Source organism: Mus caroli, unplaced genomic scaffold (assembly GCF_978045245.1).
Source record: "Mus caroli unplaced genomic scaffold, Mus_caroli_1 scaffold_5, whole genome shotgun sequence".
Classification (NCBI taxonomy): domain Eukaryota; kingdom Metazoa; phylum Chordata; class Mammalia; order Rodentia; family Muridae; genus Mus; species Mus caroli.
Window position 1 is genome coordinate 98276189 of NW_028227260.1, and position 15731 is coordinate 98291919.

A 15731-nucleotide genomic window follows, 5' to 3' on the forward strand; every position below is an offset into this window, starting at 1 on the left:
TTTTCCATTCTCTTTTCTTCCTGGCTCTGTACTACATACAGAGCTTGCCCCAGCACTGAATGATCAGAGTTCCCCACACACTGTTATGTCAAACATACTTTCCTAGAGTCCAATTCAGAATACTGCAAGCTCATATAAATGACTTTTCAGTCTTTGATGTGGAAGGGATGACATTGGGCCTACTTAGCTGAGTATGTGTTGGTTTCCCATACTGGGGCCTCGGGTATATACTTATGTGTAGGTACAGGTTCACGTGTTGCTATGTGTCATTTTATACCTCTTGTATAAGAGCTGTCCGAGTTTGGATAAAAGCATCAGAGCTTATGTATGGATATTCCAGTCAACTGGGGATGGGGTGTGCACTGGAATCCACATCAGCAGTCATCTGGAATCCACATCAGCAGTCATACCGTGTGGGCCGGAACTTGGCCATGTGTGCTCATCCCTGGCCCTAGACATTCATTCACCTGAGTATAAGAGCCATCCACCCTTGTACTGGAAATCTGTCTGCGAAGCATGGAGATGGTAGACTGCTGGCTCATGGTTAAAGACTGAGTGATCCCTAGAGTTAAGTTTCTGGGACACACTCTTTCTGAGAAAGAGGAACCTTTGGCTGAGAACCTGTGAGCTTGAACCTCCACAAACCCAACTCTACCTGTAGTTTTCCCTCTTGCATGACTCAGGGTCCATGCAGGACTGGCCAGAAGCCAGCCTTGCCAGCCCATGCCTCATACCAGATCTTTATACACAGTATCCTTCTAAGTGTGAGTACACACAGGCTGAAAGCCTCAGTGGTTCTTCACATGAACGAGGCCATCTTTCCCATGAGGTTGTGAACTCACCAAGACACAAGATTTTGAGGACTGCTGGTCTGTGTGGCCTATGACATATTACCTCATGTGTTTTGCCAATTACATTACCACCAACACGAGTCAATGCACCAAACCCTTTCCTGCTCCTGTATCTGAAGAGATGTCTTCAGTCTGGTTAGGTGTTGTTTTTCTCCCATTAGATCCTGCCTTCTTGGGATAATATCTCAATCCACTAACTGAAGATATTTTCTGACCTGCTGACAGATGCCTCATGTGTTCCAGAAGCAAGTCATGGGTGAGGCAATCATGACTGTTTCTCAAGACATCCGTTTTCATATCTTTTCTGGTTAGCTAAGTGTACTGGTGGCAGTGACATAGACAAGCATGAAAAGCAGGGACAAGCATGAAAAGCAGAGGCACAAAGAATGTCCCTCTGTGCTAGTGCCAATTCATGAAGCTCTAAAGACCCCTGCCTAGTAGGCCTAGGGGTCGCTCTCTCCTGTGTATTCCCCTAGGGAATGGTGACCTCTGTCATCACTGACCACTCATTGTCCTCTCAGTGCTATTCTCTACAAGGGTCTATCCTGTCCTGCTAGCTCCTCCAGAATCCTGTAGATAGGTACCATTTATCTCAGTGTCAGCCCTTTACATTAATCATGTCACCAAGCAGGTATACATTTGTCCTCTGCAAGGAGAGGCATTTTGCATCGTCAAGTTCAATGGAGTGTCAGGTAACATGGAACATGGCTTTGAGTCTGAAGAGATGGGCTGTGACATGTTTCTGTCCTGACCCAGGGTGTCTGAGGAAGGGCAGCATTGCTAATTCCTCCTCCCAACAGCTTTAGGTTGGGTTTGCCCTAAAATGATTCAGATTGCGAGTTGTGTTGCTGTTCCATGCTGAGTCCCTACCAGGAAAGTACTGTCAGCAATCACAATGCTCATAGAGATGGCAACACCATAAAACAGGGAAGTGGACAATGGCCTGTAAGGAGATTGAGTCCTTGCCCTGGCCAGGGTGCAGATTTGACAGCATGGTGACAGATGCTCCCTGCAATTGTAAAGGGCATGCTGCTGATAGCTTAGGCAGGAGTCCTTAGGATCTCTTTTGTTGTGATCTGCAGAATGTTTCTTGAACCTTCCTGAAACAGCCATCTTCAGGCCTACCAGAGGAGCTGGGCAGGGTTCCACAGACTGGAATAATTCCTGCTCAATCCTGAGCCTCTGACACTGTTTGTGGCCCTAGAGCTAAAGTCTGGAAAGAGTCAACTCGTGGCATTTTATTGTGTGTACATGACTGTATCACACTGCAATGTATGTGACAGGCAACAAGGACACAGGATGGTCTAGAGTGGCTTTTAAATCTTGATCCCTTGTTGATGAGTGTGTAGTGTGTCTCCACTGTTGGTATGGAGGAGGGGCCAGATATGGTGCAAATGAAGCAGCTAAATCACCGCCCTGCCAACTCAGTATTGCAGTGCAGACTCTAAAGCCAAGGCAAGACTGAGACACATTTTGTTTGCAGAGAACCACCCACTGTGTTATTTCCCAGATCCATCCAGACTGCTATGCTCTCATGCAGGGGATGACAATAAATACTTCCCTCGTTCTTTGCCCCTCTGGCCTTGAGAACACAGACCCAAGTATATTGGCACTCATGGAAATGGAAAACTACCAGGAAATGACTTCTGTGCTCAAGCTGACTTTGGTCCTACTGCTGTCTGGGTATTCCAGATATGTAACATTGCCTGTCTTTGCCTGAACCCCACAGAGACACTCCATGCATGCTTACCCATGCTGACATTTCAGTCCAGGGCCAGGCACTGAGCTGACATCCCTACCCTGGGAAACTTACGGTGAAGAGAAAAACCCATGGAGAAACCCAACCATATCCAGTCTTTTTACAGTGTAAGAGCTCTACTTAGAGACTCGCCCAGGCAAGGAGGAGTGAGTCTCACCCAGATATTTATCTTAAAAATCCTAAGTACAGCTCTGGTTCCTTGGGGTGAGTGAAGAAGTTTTAGGTGGTGGACATTATGTAGTAATACTTTGCAGGTTCTTTGCAATGTTTCTAAAGTCTGTCTTCCTCATGCATCAGGCAATTTTCCACCCCCAAGAGGAGGGGCTGACCTCTCAGGGGCCAGGGTATAGTAGTCTTCATCCCTTAACAGATAGGCACCTAGTTTGAAGTGTGCTTAGACAGGACTAATGGATGCTTGGTAGGCACCCTCAGCTGCTGCCCTGAAACTTCCTGGTAATATCTGCTGAAAGTGGGGACCCAGGAGAATGGACTCCCCTGTTCCTAGACACCTCAGTAGTGTGAGATGACACCACCAGGTCAGTAGCCACACCCTTCTGCACCATGATGCTGAGGGCATAAAAATGCTGCTGCTGTCCATGAAAGGGCTAGGCTGACCCAAGTGTGTGGCAGGCTAGGTTTGGGGACAGTGTCCAGGCTTAGATAGAATCACACACAGGCTCTAGGCTCAAATTTAAGATCTTAATTTACTGCCACAGGGTTTACTTTTTGAAGTAAAGGTAATTATTCTCAGGCAGTACCTCTCCCTGGGCTTGAGAACATAGGGATGAATTTGAATAGAGCACAGATTATACAGTTGTTTTCTGTGTAATGATCATCATCGTCTTCATCCTCCTCCTCATACTCCTCATATTCCTCTTCCTCCACTGTATAATCCTCTTCTTCCTCATCCTCTCCTTCCTCGTCTTCTTCTTCCTCATCCTCCTCCGTATCCTCCTGATCTTCATCCTCCATATCCTCCTCATCCTCATCTTCCTCCTCCATATCCTCCTCATACTCGTCTTCCTCCTCCTCCTCCTCCTCTTCCTCTTCCTCCTCCTCCTCCTCTTCCTCCTGCAGAGTGTTCTCCCATTCAGTTATGACTGAAAGGGCAGCTTTCAGGATGTATCTGCATGGGTTGTATGAAGACAACATCCAGCCATATCTAAGGTACCATGAGTGGCTGGTGCGCTCATACCCAGGTACGTCCATATCAATATTAGCTGAAGGATATTCTGTATCATTATATGAAGAGATGAGTTTACATGGTTTATGTGTAGCCTGAGTTGGACTTTCAGCTGGGGCACTTACAGGTATGTTGCTCCTTTTATGTGGTCTCAAAGGCCTCATGGAGATGTTGCCTGCAGGTGTTGTTTGGTTGGTAAATGCCTGCTCTGGTATAATGCCATCTTCCTTGGCCATCCGGTCTATTCTGGACTGTGCAGCATTAAACGTATCCCAAGAAATTCTAGACTGCCTGATTTTCCAAGAGAGTTGTTCCACCAGTAGGGGCCACTGAGTGCTAGCTAGCATCACTGGTGTGGCAACAATCTGATGAAGTCATCATCCTCTTTGTTTGTCACATGATGTCACAATGTGGCCCAAGGGCAGTCTGGAGAGGGAGCCATGTCTCAGTGTAGGGGAGTTGTCAAAAAGTGAATAAAATTGAGCAGATTTCCAAATTAGTTTCAGTGTTCTAACAGGCACATGAACTGACCAACATGCAGTTCCTTCATGAACTGACCAACAGATACTATTTCTTCTTCCATTCCTCAAGACCTGGAGATGAGGGGGCCACAGGGGTCAGTTTCTTTCAACTCTGTTTTGCCAAAGGGCCAGCGTGAAATTAGTCCAAACTTCAGCAGTACTGAGACTACTCAGCTAAGATAGGCTGCTAGAGGACTCTACCTTCCAGGCCACATGGTCTAGCCTTGCTTTCACCACCTACGTGTCCCAACACACACTCCTTTCTTGGTCTGGCATTGGTCTCTTCCAACTGCTCCTGCTGGCTGTCTGTGTTTGTTCACATAGGTCCTAGTAAGGAATGATTTTCACTACAAGTTGGAGTAGTACTATGCCCAAGTAGGACAAACTGAGTATACTTTTTTCTAAACACTTTTGTGATTAGAGGGCCACACATCCTTTGACTTTCCATGTACACTTCAGCTTGCTACCAAGTCTTGTTCTGGGGAGCACAATAGAATTGGCACTGCCTGTCCACTCTTCTCCAGAGATGACATTTTCCTATTCAGTGGCCCACTGGATTTTGTGGCCTGACTTAACCACATTCAATGACCCTGAGGAAAGTTGCTACTTGCTTAGCTAAAAGGAACTATGGGAATTCAAATGTAAAAGGGACCAGGGTGTCAGATGAGTTTGTGTGTGTGTGTGTGTGTGTGTGTGTGTGTGTGTGTGTGGTAAAGTGAGAGGCGCAAAAGACAGTCACCCTCCACCAGACGTGAGTAAGTGAGACTGAAGTCATCTCCTCTTTAGTATCAGAATATGTATGGAGATACAGGCCTATATCAGAAATCCACAACCCAGACCTAAAGGGTTTTTTCTCTTTATTATGTGATACACTTTGGTGTATCTCAGGGGCAGCACTTTGTTTCAAGCTGGTGTGATGGGGGTAAGGGAGTAGTACAAAGAAGGATTTTCATCCTTTATCTCAAAGAAGGAAATGAGGACTGGAGGAAAATGCTGTACCCAGGTCTTTCAGCCCAAGGTCAGTCTAGACAGTAGGTTTAGCCCAGGTGTAGACTCAGGCTTGCTCCATTGTGATGGAACTTTGACATACTTCTGAGCCTTCATTTATGAACTTTGATTCTGGGGCTGGTGAGCTGACTCAGCATGGACAGCCAAGCTTGACACAGCCGTGTTCTCTAGACTGAACCAATATGGTGGTGGGAAGACTGTATGCATGCATTTCCTTTTAAGACCCTGCACTTACAAGGCAAGAAATGAAACAGAGCCCACTGGAACAGTGTCCCTGGAGGTGGCTTAGATTTCTTAGATTTCCCGAATACAAACTTTGTCCCTCACGAACACAGCAACATCCCTTTTGTTTTACGGATAGAGTTTGTTTTTCTTTTTAATAATGTTTTCACTTGGAACAGAATTACAGCACTCCTCTCTTCCCTGAGGTCCTTCCTGCTACCCTCCTTCCAGCCCCCCAGTTCCCTGCTCCCCAGCCCCTTGCAGTTACCTTCCTTGGAAACAGTTTCAGCCTCACTGCTATCAGGTTGATAACGACAATTGTTTAGTGATAGTTCCTATGCCCACTCTTTACTCTGTAACCCAGGACTGCCAAGCCAGATGAAGCTCCACCCACAATGGATTGGCCCTCCCCCATCTTTCACCAATCATGCAAATGCCATAACAGCATTGCCTGCAGCAGGGTCCTATGGAGGCATTTCTCACTAGTAGTTCCCTCCTCTAAGACTTTGCCAAGTTGAGATAAAACTACTCAGAACACTGCTCTACTGCTCTCCTCTGAACTATTGGCAATTACCGGTTCCTGGTCAGGGGGCCAGTTTTGTATACGACAGTGAGCCCTGTTGGTGTCTGCCTACCACAACCTATACATATGAAGATAGGTTATTACACACTTGAAGGACTATTCTAATCATAGCTCAGGACTTGTCATGGGTAATAATAAGTTCATAATTCTTGTACAGTCCTAGGCCTGCCTTTCCCATCCTTCTCATGTCACACTTGGTGATCTACTTCAGACTAACCCCTTCAGCAGCAGCTATTCTATGACAGTCCCTAGGCTGGGAATCCCTGGGCTCCTGGCTCTGCCCCCAAAACATTCTGGGAACATGTCTGTCCCTAATACTCCCATTCTTTCCTCACATTGAGGAATTCCCCATCCACCCTGATTCTACTCAGCTTGTGAGTGTAACTGTCACCTTTAGGGAACCTGAGAGGATCCTTCCCATTTCCAGCACATCTGGGAAATCAGAGGTACCTGTGAGACCAGGCCTGGCTATGGTGGATATGCTGAGAGCTGGTGGATTGGTGTTGGGCTGGAAGCATGAGAAAACCTGGGCTCCCCACAGCCCCATAACCAGTAAGGCACAGATGGGGAAATCCCCATGCTGGGAGCCTCAGTGCTTTTCACCTGGGGAGAGGGTCTGATAGACTACCCATCAGGACTACTGGTACATGTCAGACATGTCAAGGTCCTGGTGCAGTACTTCATGTAAGGGGAACCAGAGCAAAAGGGGGGGTTGTTATTTCCATTACAATGCTCTTCCAGTCCTCTTGACCCTGGGGTGGTGTTACTATTACAGTTCTCCAGGACATACCAGAGGATATGTCGTGCAACAGGAGACAGGATAGCTAACTGGCCACAGGTAAACTTCAGAAACAAACATCATTAAATCCCTCAGTTTGTTGGTCACCAGTTGAAATCTGAGGGCCCACATCCTCCTGTTAACTTGGCTTTAACATATGCTGGCTAGGATTTGGAGCCTGGGAAACATTCCCCCATTGCTGGTGAAAGGACAAACTTGTAAAGCTACTCTGAAAATCAATTTTGCAGTTTCTTAGAACAGCAAGAATAGACCTATCTCAAAACCCAGTTATACAACTCCAGGGCACATACCCCAAAGATGGTCCACCCTCCCATAAGGATACTTTCTCAACTTTGCTCATAGCAGCCTTACAAAGTAATACCTAGAAACTGGAAACAATCCAGATTTCACTCAACTCATAATGGATGCACAAAATGTGGTACATCTACACAATGAAATATACTAGTCATCTATTAAAAACAAGATATAATGAACTTTGAAGGCAGATGGACGGAACTAGAAAATGTCATCCTGAGTAAGGTAACACATACCAGAAAGGACATACATGGTATGTACTCAATTATAAGTGATAGCCATAAAGTACAGGATACACATGCAACACTCCACAGAACCAAAGAAGCCAAATAACAAGGAGTAAAAAAGGATGATGGTGGACTCTTCCTCACAAGAGGAAATGAAATAGGTATTGGGCATGGATGTAGCAAGGGAATTGGGGGCCAAAAAGATGGGAAGGAGAAAGGTGTGGGTCAGGATCAGATGCATGGGAGAAAGAATCAAAATTGGTCTTATAGGGGCAATTGCTAGGATGTGACAAAGAACTCAGATAGAGGGAATCCCCTGGGCTCCTTAAGGGGTGACTCACACTGAGGCTTCTAGCAGTGGAGTATATGGATCTTGAAGTGGTCATTTCCTGTAGCCAGGATGAACTCGCAGTGGAAGAACAAGGACAGCATCCCACGCACAAAAACTTTGACTCAAAATGTATGTTCCCTACAAGACATGAAAGGCAAACATGAATCAGAGACTGAGAGAATGGCCAACCAGTGACTGCCCCAAATTGAGACCCATCCCATGGGCAAGGACCAACCCCTGACACTACTAATGATGCTATGTTTGCACATAGGAGCCTAGCATAGTTGTCCTCTTAGATGCTACACCCATTAGCTATTGGAAAGAGATCCAGAGACCCACAGCCAAACATAAGATGGAACTCGAGGAGTCTTGTGGAAGAGATGGGGGAATGACTGAGGAACTTGAAGCAGATACAGACTCCAGAGGAAGACTCACAGAACCACGTAGCCTGGGTCCTAGAGGCTCCTAGAGCCTCAACTGTTAGAAATATAAAGCAATATAATGAGTTGGCAGCAGGAGAACCTGCTGGTTTCCTGCCAGGCCCTGGCAGGTTTTCCCTCTGAGGAATCACACCATGTGACAGGCCTACTACGCAAAAGGTTTATTGAGGGAGAAGTGAGTGATGACCTGGAAAGGGGTAGAGGCAGAGAAGTTGGAGGGGAGAAGACAGAAAGAGAGGAAGAAAGGCTGGTCAAGAGCTCCTGAGAACAGGGAGAAATCCTAACCCCTGGAATAGGCAACAGGTGGGAAACTTAGGCTACTGATGGACAGGGGAACTTATTGGGATATAATCCACTTGACCCATAAGAAATAGGACTGAGTGGGTTTCCTGAAGCTTAAAATGACCTTTCTGAATTTACAACAACAAAAAAAGACATTTTTAAACACATTAAGGGCTACTCTTTATTGAAGTCCATGATACAGAAAAAGGCACTGGAGAGCATCTTTACTTCATCCTAATGGCTTGGTAGGCTTTAAAAAAAAAAAAAAACCAACCTGAGTATTCCTTAATGTAAGCTCAGCAAAGACAGAAAAATTCTGTGGAGCACAAGGGGTAAGAACGGCTTTTCCATAGATCCAGAAGACTGGGTGTACATGATGAGAAACATATGAAGTCTATATTTAAAGGACAATCTAAGGAAACTTAAAATCTTGAATTTGTGACTATGATAGTTGGTCATGTATTGGAATATTTTATCAGCATTTGGCTAATAGCTTCTCAGATTCTGTTGATTGGTGTTAGAACTCTGAACACTCAAAGACTTAATATAACAGTAGTATAGCGAGCAGAAGAAATTTGAAGAATTTTTGTACCAAAAATTATTTTCCTATCACCACCCAAGATGTTTTTTTTACATCCTATAACATTCATACTGCAATTAACAACCTCAAAACACTGGGCTAGACCCTCAAAGATTTTCTTCCTATCTAATTATTTACCACCAGACACATGTGGTTGGTCATTGGGAGCAGTCACTAAAAATTGTGTTCATTGCACCACCAACCAAAGACCAAGTAAAGGGTCGACTGAGGACCCTTGCACAAATATAAAAGATGCACAGCTTGGTCTTTATTCAGGTCCCCCAGCACCTAGAGCAAGAACTGTCCATTAATCTCTTCCTGCCTGTGAACCCCCTTCCCCTAACTGGGCCACCTTGTCTGGCCTCAGCTGGAGAGAATGCACCTTGTATTGTAGTGACACCAGGTACCGGGGGTGGGGGTTCCTATTAGGGATGAGAATGGAGGAATTAGGGCAACATCTCTGTGAAGGAGCACGATGAGAAGAGAAGATGATACTGGGATATAAAGCCAATTAATAAATAAAATAATTAAATACTGACCTAAAAACCAAAAGAAAAAAAAAACGCAACCATTGTCCTTACTGTACTTACTGCAGAGCATGTGGTCTTTGAAGAATTGAAGAAGGGACAAAGGTTCTAATTCTATACTTATGTTTGGACTTACTTAGTTAATAACAATACAAGATGATGATGATCATAAGGCAGAAAAAACTGACAATATTAGTGTATTCTTCATGAAAATGACAAGTTCTTTCCCACTACCCAAGAAAAATCTGTTCGAATGACCTGATGTCATGTAACATGCTCCAATTTAGACTCTTTACTTATGTGTTTTCAAACGGATAATGATCTACAACATAGGGAAGGAAATTGAATGTCTCATTAATTGAATTAATAAATGTAAAACATCTCCATCTAATTATGCACTTTACAAAGCAGCAACATTTTGGAAAACCAAGAAATCACAAGTACCCCACTCAGTAGAGGAAGAATGGAAGGGTTCACAGTCTCCTCCCTCCAGCTCCCAAATGAGGGCACAGCACTGAGACCAATGACTCTGTCTGACCTGATGTTGGATGGCAACTGCCAGTGCACTAGAATGGGGCCCAGTCAGAGCAGAAGTACCACCTGCTGGGCGATCCTGATCTAGGTTCTCTTTGTCTGATCTCTCAAAGCATCTCCATACCTGAAGGGATAGCCTCTAGGATTACTCCCAGTTGTGTTGGCAAAAAATTCTAAGATTTTCACTTTGGTCGTTTGGATATGGGTCCTTGTGCCCCACAGAAACTCTTGGCTAGGAGCATCCCTGTCAGGGACCTGGATGTATGCCGAGTACCCTTCCTGCACAAAATTCCCAGTAGTGAGACTCCTGAGTTCTCCACATGGAAAGGACCCTCTTGAAATTCAGCCCCACAGTACATATCCCACGCCAGACTATCTCCTCCCTGAGCAGGTGCCCTCTGTGAACATGATGAGCACTATGAGCAGGCCTGGCTTGGGTGTGCCTGGAACTCCATGCAGCTTCCAATCACAGGAGATCCCTATGGTAGAGAGAAGACAGGAAGAGTGGACAGTTGGGTCCACTTGCACCCTGTGAGAGCCAAAGGCCTGCCTCGTGCACTGAGAGGCCTTACTTGTGATCCCAGGATAGTAATCCTCATAATCTCTTATGGCCCCATCCAGCATTTCTGCCCCTGCTTCCAACTGTATGTGATGAGCAGGAACTGCGACAAACCCAAACCCTTTCAAGTCAGGTTGTCCCGCAGGGGTAAATCTGGGCAGGTACATCTCTTGATTTACAGAGGCCTCTACCAATGATGTCTTTACAATGGAAACTTTGGTAGTGGCAGGAGAGGAGACTCTCAGAGAACTCAGGGAAAAATGGTGTTCCACCAGGAGACACATCCCTCCATCCTGCCCCAGGTTTCTGGATCTGGGCAACCTCCAGGTCCCGTGCCTCCCTTTGGAACTGAGTGCTCTCCAGGAGGTTAAAGCACTGCTCTTCCATTTAGGATCTGTGCTGGTTTTCCTTGGGAACAAGGGCAGGATTGTGTGCATGTGAGAAAGACTCCCAGGCCTGCTGGAGAAAGGGTGAGTGGACTCTGAGAGCTGTACCACAGTCAGCAATCAAAAATGCCTGTTCCACAATTATGATTGTGCATGGCTCCAGGACCAAAGGACTCTGTGCTGCATGGGCCCACATGGAAAGAGAGATGGCACTTTGAGTAAAATTTTCTTCCTGCCTGTGGCAAAGTCTCATAAGACGTCTGTCTGTCTCAGAGATGGAACAAAATGCAGTGAGGGCACCTCACATTCCAGGCAGTCCCCTTCCCTGTGGCCCATTAGTCCAAGGATTGGAGACCAGACTGGTTCTCATCCTGATACATGGCCAGATCTAGGACGTTTCAGTTTTTGCTGTGTTGCTCACCTTCATCAAGACAAATTCCAATTCAGAGAGACAGAAGCAAGAGGAAGGGAAAGGAATCCACCCAAAGTGTCAAGGCATTCCCATAGACAGCAGGAGGGCAGGGAGGGGTCTGGAATCATAATTTTATCCAATGAACCTCCCTCAGTTCTCACCTTGAGTCTTCACACACCTGATCTTTCCTCAGATGACCTGTGTTAAGGTGTTTCTAACAACCCTGCTGAGCTAATGCCTGAGATCCTGGCATGAGGTTCAGACTAACATCTCTGCACAGGACTGTTTGAGTGACAGGGAAGACTTTGGTGAGTACCACCCTGTGCATTGGACTGGAGTTTCCTTACACTGTCCATGGAGTTCTCACTAGAACGTGTCCTGATTGGGAAACAGTGTGCCTCATTGAAATCTCCAGCTTAGATCTCCTTCCTCATCTCCCTGAGAAACACAACACTCCCAGAAGACTTGAGCTGGTATTGTATCCCATCAAAACCTGTGTGGGGTCACAAGTGATGCCCACATGACCTAGAATCATATCTATTAAGACAGGGTTTCCCAAAGCACAGCTTACATGCATTCATCTTATCCGTCCTTCCTGACAACTTCCTTTTCCAGTAGACCTCATCTGACCAAGGACACCCATCCCTTTCATCCTGAGGTACTGTGATGGTTTCTATATTCTTGGATCAGGGAGTGGCACCATTTGGAGGTGTGGCCTTGTTGGAATAGGTGTGACCTGGTTGGACTAGGTGTGTCACTCTCGGTGTGGGCTTTAGATCCTCACCCTAGTTGCCTGGAAGTCAGTCTTCCACAAGCAGCCTTTGGATGAAGACGTAGAACCTTCAGCTCTGCCTGCGCCATGCCTGCCTAGATGCTGCCATGCTCCCACCTTGATGATAATGGACTGAGCTTCTGAACCTGTAAGGAAGCCCCAATTAAATGTTGTTTTTCCTAAGACTTTCCATGGTCAATGTGTCTGTTCACAGCAGTAAAACCCTAACTAAGACAGGAACCTTAGGTAAGAAAGGCACTTCCTGCCTGTGAGGGTGGACTGTAGAACATGGCCAGGTTCTGCTGTCACTTCATTCATTCCTTTAGGTACCCACAGTCCTCAGGGGAGGTCCAAACCTTGAATCCCATGAACCCTATGAAGATGGACACAACTGCTGACATGAATTCAAACCTAGGTGTGAGCCATCTCCTTGTAGAGATGCCTCACCCCAAATCAAGAAAGAGGCCCAAGAGGGCCCAACCACAGCAGCCATGCAGTCAGAATTCCAAAGGCATGAGAACAGGGGCATAGTGGCTCATGGTGGTCCCTAGCTTGTAGAGTTGGTTCAGTACCATCACAGATCCAATTCTACCATGGTGACTCACCTTGTCATCTGGCAGATCCTACATACCTCCTCTGGTAACTACACATGGCCTCTTCTGCTGCTGTGGCGTACACTTCTCTAGACAGGTCAGCTTCCAGGAGAGGATACCAAAGTAAATATCGATGGCAGGGAATTCAGACAGACATCCATGCTCTGGACTTTCTGTGTGACAGTGCCTCAGGGACATCTCTTGGGGGGTATGGGGTGGCGACTGTCTATGGTCTGAAGTGGAAACTCCTTTGCTCAACCCCTGGGATCCTTTCCTAATACTTCCCAGGAGCCTACTAGATGAAGAACTGTGTTCAAAAGAAGGCTCCCACTCTTCCAAAGTTCATTGTTAGAGACCCTGTAGAGCTCTCTGAAGGACTGAGCCTGTGGCAGAGTAGATCAGTCCCTGTGTGGGATCTGCAGTAAAGGCCATGTATCCTGGGTTTATCTCTGCTGATTTCAGAGGTCCCAACATGTACCTTGAAAGACACATTATCTTTCCTTCTTGGGATCTGAGCCTCGTATGCATAGCTTTGACAGTCCCCCACTCAGGGCTCTCCAGACACAGGAACAGGGGCATACTTGCTTTATGCACCCCTCAGTTTGGGGACAGGACCGTGTTCACATTTTTGACCATGACAGATTCCCTGGATTTCTAGTCAAAATGGATACCTCCTCTGGCACACAGGGCTGCCAGTCTCTGTGCTCTGGTTGTACCCCAGACTTGGCAGGCTCACCTTCCTGAGAGAGGAGACAAAAGACAAGATGTATCCTGCTGGACGGGGGCTATTCAGGATTGGCAAAATGGGCAGTACCGTACATTTTCTTGCAGATACTGAAGATTTTCATCCTCCTCGTTCCCCACCACTTCCTCCAGACTCTCAGATCCATCATTCAGGCCCCAAGCCATCTCTAATCACCACCTTCCCACCTAAACCACAAATAAGAGATGGCATCTTTCATTTATAGTGGCCCCCCACTAACATCCTGCTCTGCAGAGCAGAGAGCTTTTACATCTGTTTTATCAAAGGTCTTATCGAGGAAAGTGTCCTAGTGGCCCTAGTTCCTTACCCCTATATACCTGAGGCCTTTCTCCCAGGATAAATCCCCCCTCCTTCTCACACGTCAGTCTAAAGCAAAGGCCCAGTGAGACAAATCAGACTCCTCAAGGAATTTCATGATATATGTAGTGTGTAGTGACCCACTTCTGCTCTGAATTGCAGGGCAACATTTCTTGAATTGGGCCATACTATGTGCCTGGCTGCATTAATTCCATATACACTCTCTAGAAATTGTCTCTTACGTAAAGCAGGTCATGAAATCTTGCCTCTGATAGGCTGAGATTCTCCTCTAGGATCTTCTTTTGCATGTAAAAGGCTGGGGAAATGGTCCATCCCAGCAGGTGGGCACTTAGGTATATTATAAACAGAAAAAACCAAAAACCTTGGCTCTAGCAATGTTAAGTCCTAGGAGAGGTATGGAGACAAGGAGATGTAATACCTCAAGTAGTCTAGGTTTGTTCCTTTGACTGTCAAAAGATTACAATGTAGCTTGATTATTCCAGTCTATCTATCTATCTGTCTGTTTTCAGGCTTGGGACTCTATTCTTTCTCTAACCCAAAATTGTTTCCATGCCTGAGACCTGGGTGATGGTGTGGCATAGGCCCATTCTCTCAATTACACACTAATGGAAACATCATAGCATTGACTCCTAGATAAAGTATGGCTTCTGCTGTGCCCTTGGGCCCCACATATACCATAAATATGAAGCAACTGTCGGGAATAACCTCACTTCTAAAAAGGGAAACATCATTTCCTTTGTCTCTATAGTAACTGGCTGGGCCAAGGTCTTGTTCTGGCAATGGGATTCTGTATAGTTAGCTCGCTAACCTCTGTGGCTTCTTGGATGACCCAAGATGATAAAGTTGCTACCATATGCTCTAGGAGAGCTCACAGTCAATTAAGGCCTGGCACGGAATTGCATTTATGCTAAACAGGAAGGAAGCAGGATAAAGTCACATGTAGCCAGCAATAGGCACAAGCTGACTGGCTCCCACATTAGAGATTTGCTGGAATGGCTGTCATGTGGAGAAGTGCCATTTGCATATGCTCCCAGGATTTGCCCTCCCCAGTTTCATAATTGGTAGTCAACACTGCATATTGGCTGCAGAACTTGCAATGCTAAACCCAGCAGAGTGGCCAGAAAAGAGGACCACCAGGTCATGATTGGTATTGCCATGTCCTAACCAGAGCTCACCAAGTCCCAGGTCAACAAGAATCGAGCAGGTTAGCAAAGACCTGCAAGGCAAGCAAGGTGAGGCAGCCAAGGGGGAAGCTGGAACAGCATGCTCCTCCATCTGAAGAGGGGGATATGTTCTTGGGACATGGTCTGGAAGGGAGCCTCTAGGAATTAAGTTTGCTCAGGGGCTGGAAGATCCTGCTGAGAAACAGGACTTCCTGCTCTGAGGGTGTACTGTCTGGTTTAGGGTGTCAACTTGACAGAGCTGGAGTTATCACAGAGAAAGGAGCATCAGTTGGGGAAGTGCCTCCACGAGATCCAGCTTCAAGGCATTTTCTCAATTAGTGAACAAGTGGGGAGGTCCCCTTGTGGGTGGTACCATCTCTGGACTGGTAGTCTTGGATTCTATAAGAAAGCAAGCTGAGCAAGCCAGTAAAGAACACCCCTCCATGGCCTCTGCATCTGCTCCTGCTTCCTGACCTGCTTGAGTTCCAGTCCTGACTTCCTTTGGTGATGAACAGCAGTATGGAAGTGTAAGCAGAATAAACCCTTTCCTCCCCAACTTGCTTCTTGTCATGATGTTTGTGCAGGAATAGAAACCCTGACTAAGAGGGCATGATGCAATGTTGC

At 46.2% G+C, this 15731-nt stretch overlaps 1 protein-coding gene across 1 annotated transcript; it reads right to left on the reverse strand.

The window, feature by feature from the left end:
• Window positions 1–3295: 3295 nt before the first annotated feature.
• Window positions 3296–4102, reverse strand: LOC147004721 (uncharacterized). The gene has a single exon (XM_085837716.1). It carries the CDS (start codon window positions 4027–4029, stop codon window positions 3358–3360), a length of 672 nt encoding a protein of 223 aa, XP_085693842.1. The 5' UTR covers window positions 4030–4102; the 3' UTR covers window positions 3296–3357.
• Between the last annotated feature and the right edge of the window lie 11629 nt (window positions 4103–15731).

Excerpts from the sequence above, each read along its gene's own strand:
- LOC147004721 (XM_085837716.1), bottom strand. The coding sequence starts at position 4,029 with ATGGCCAAGGAAGATGGCATTATACCAGAGCAGGCATTTACCAACCAA.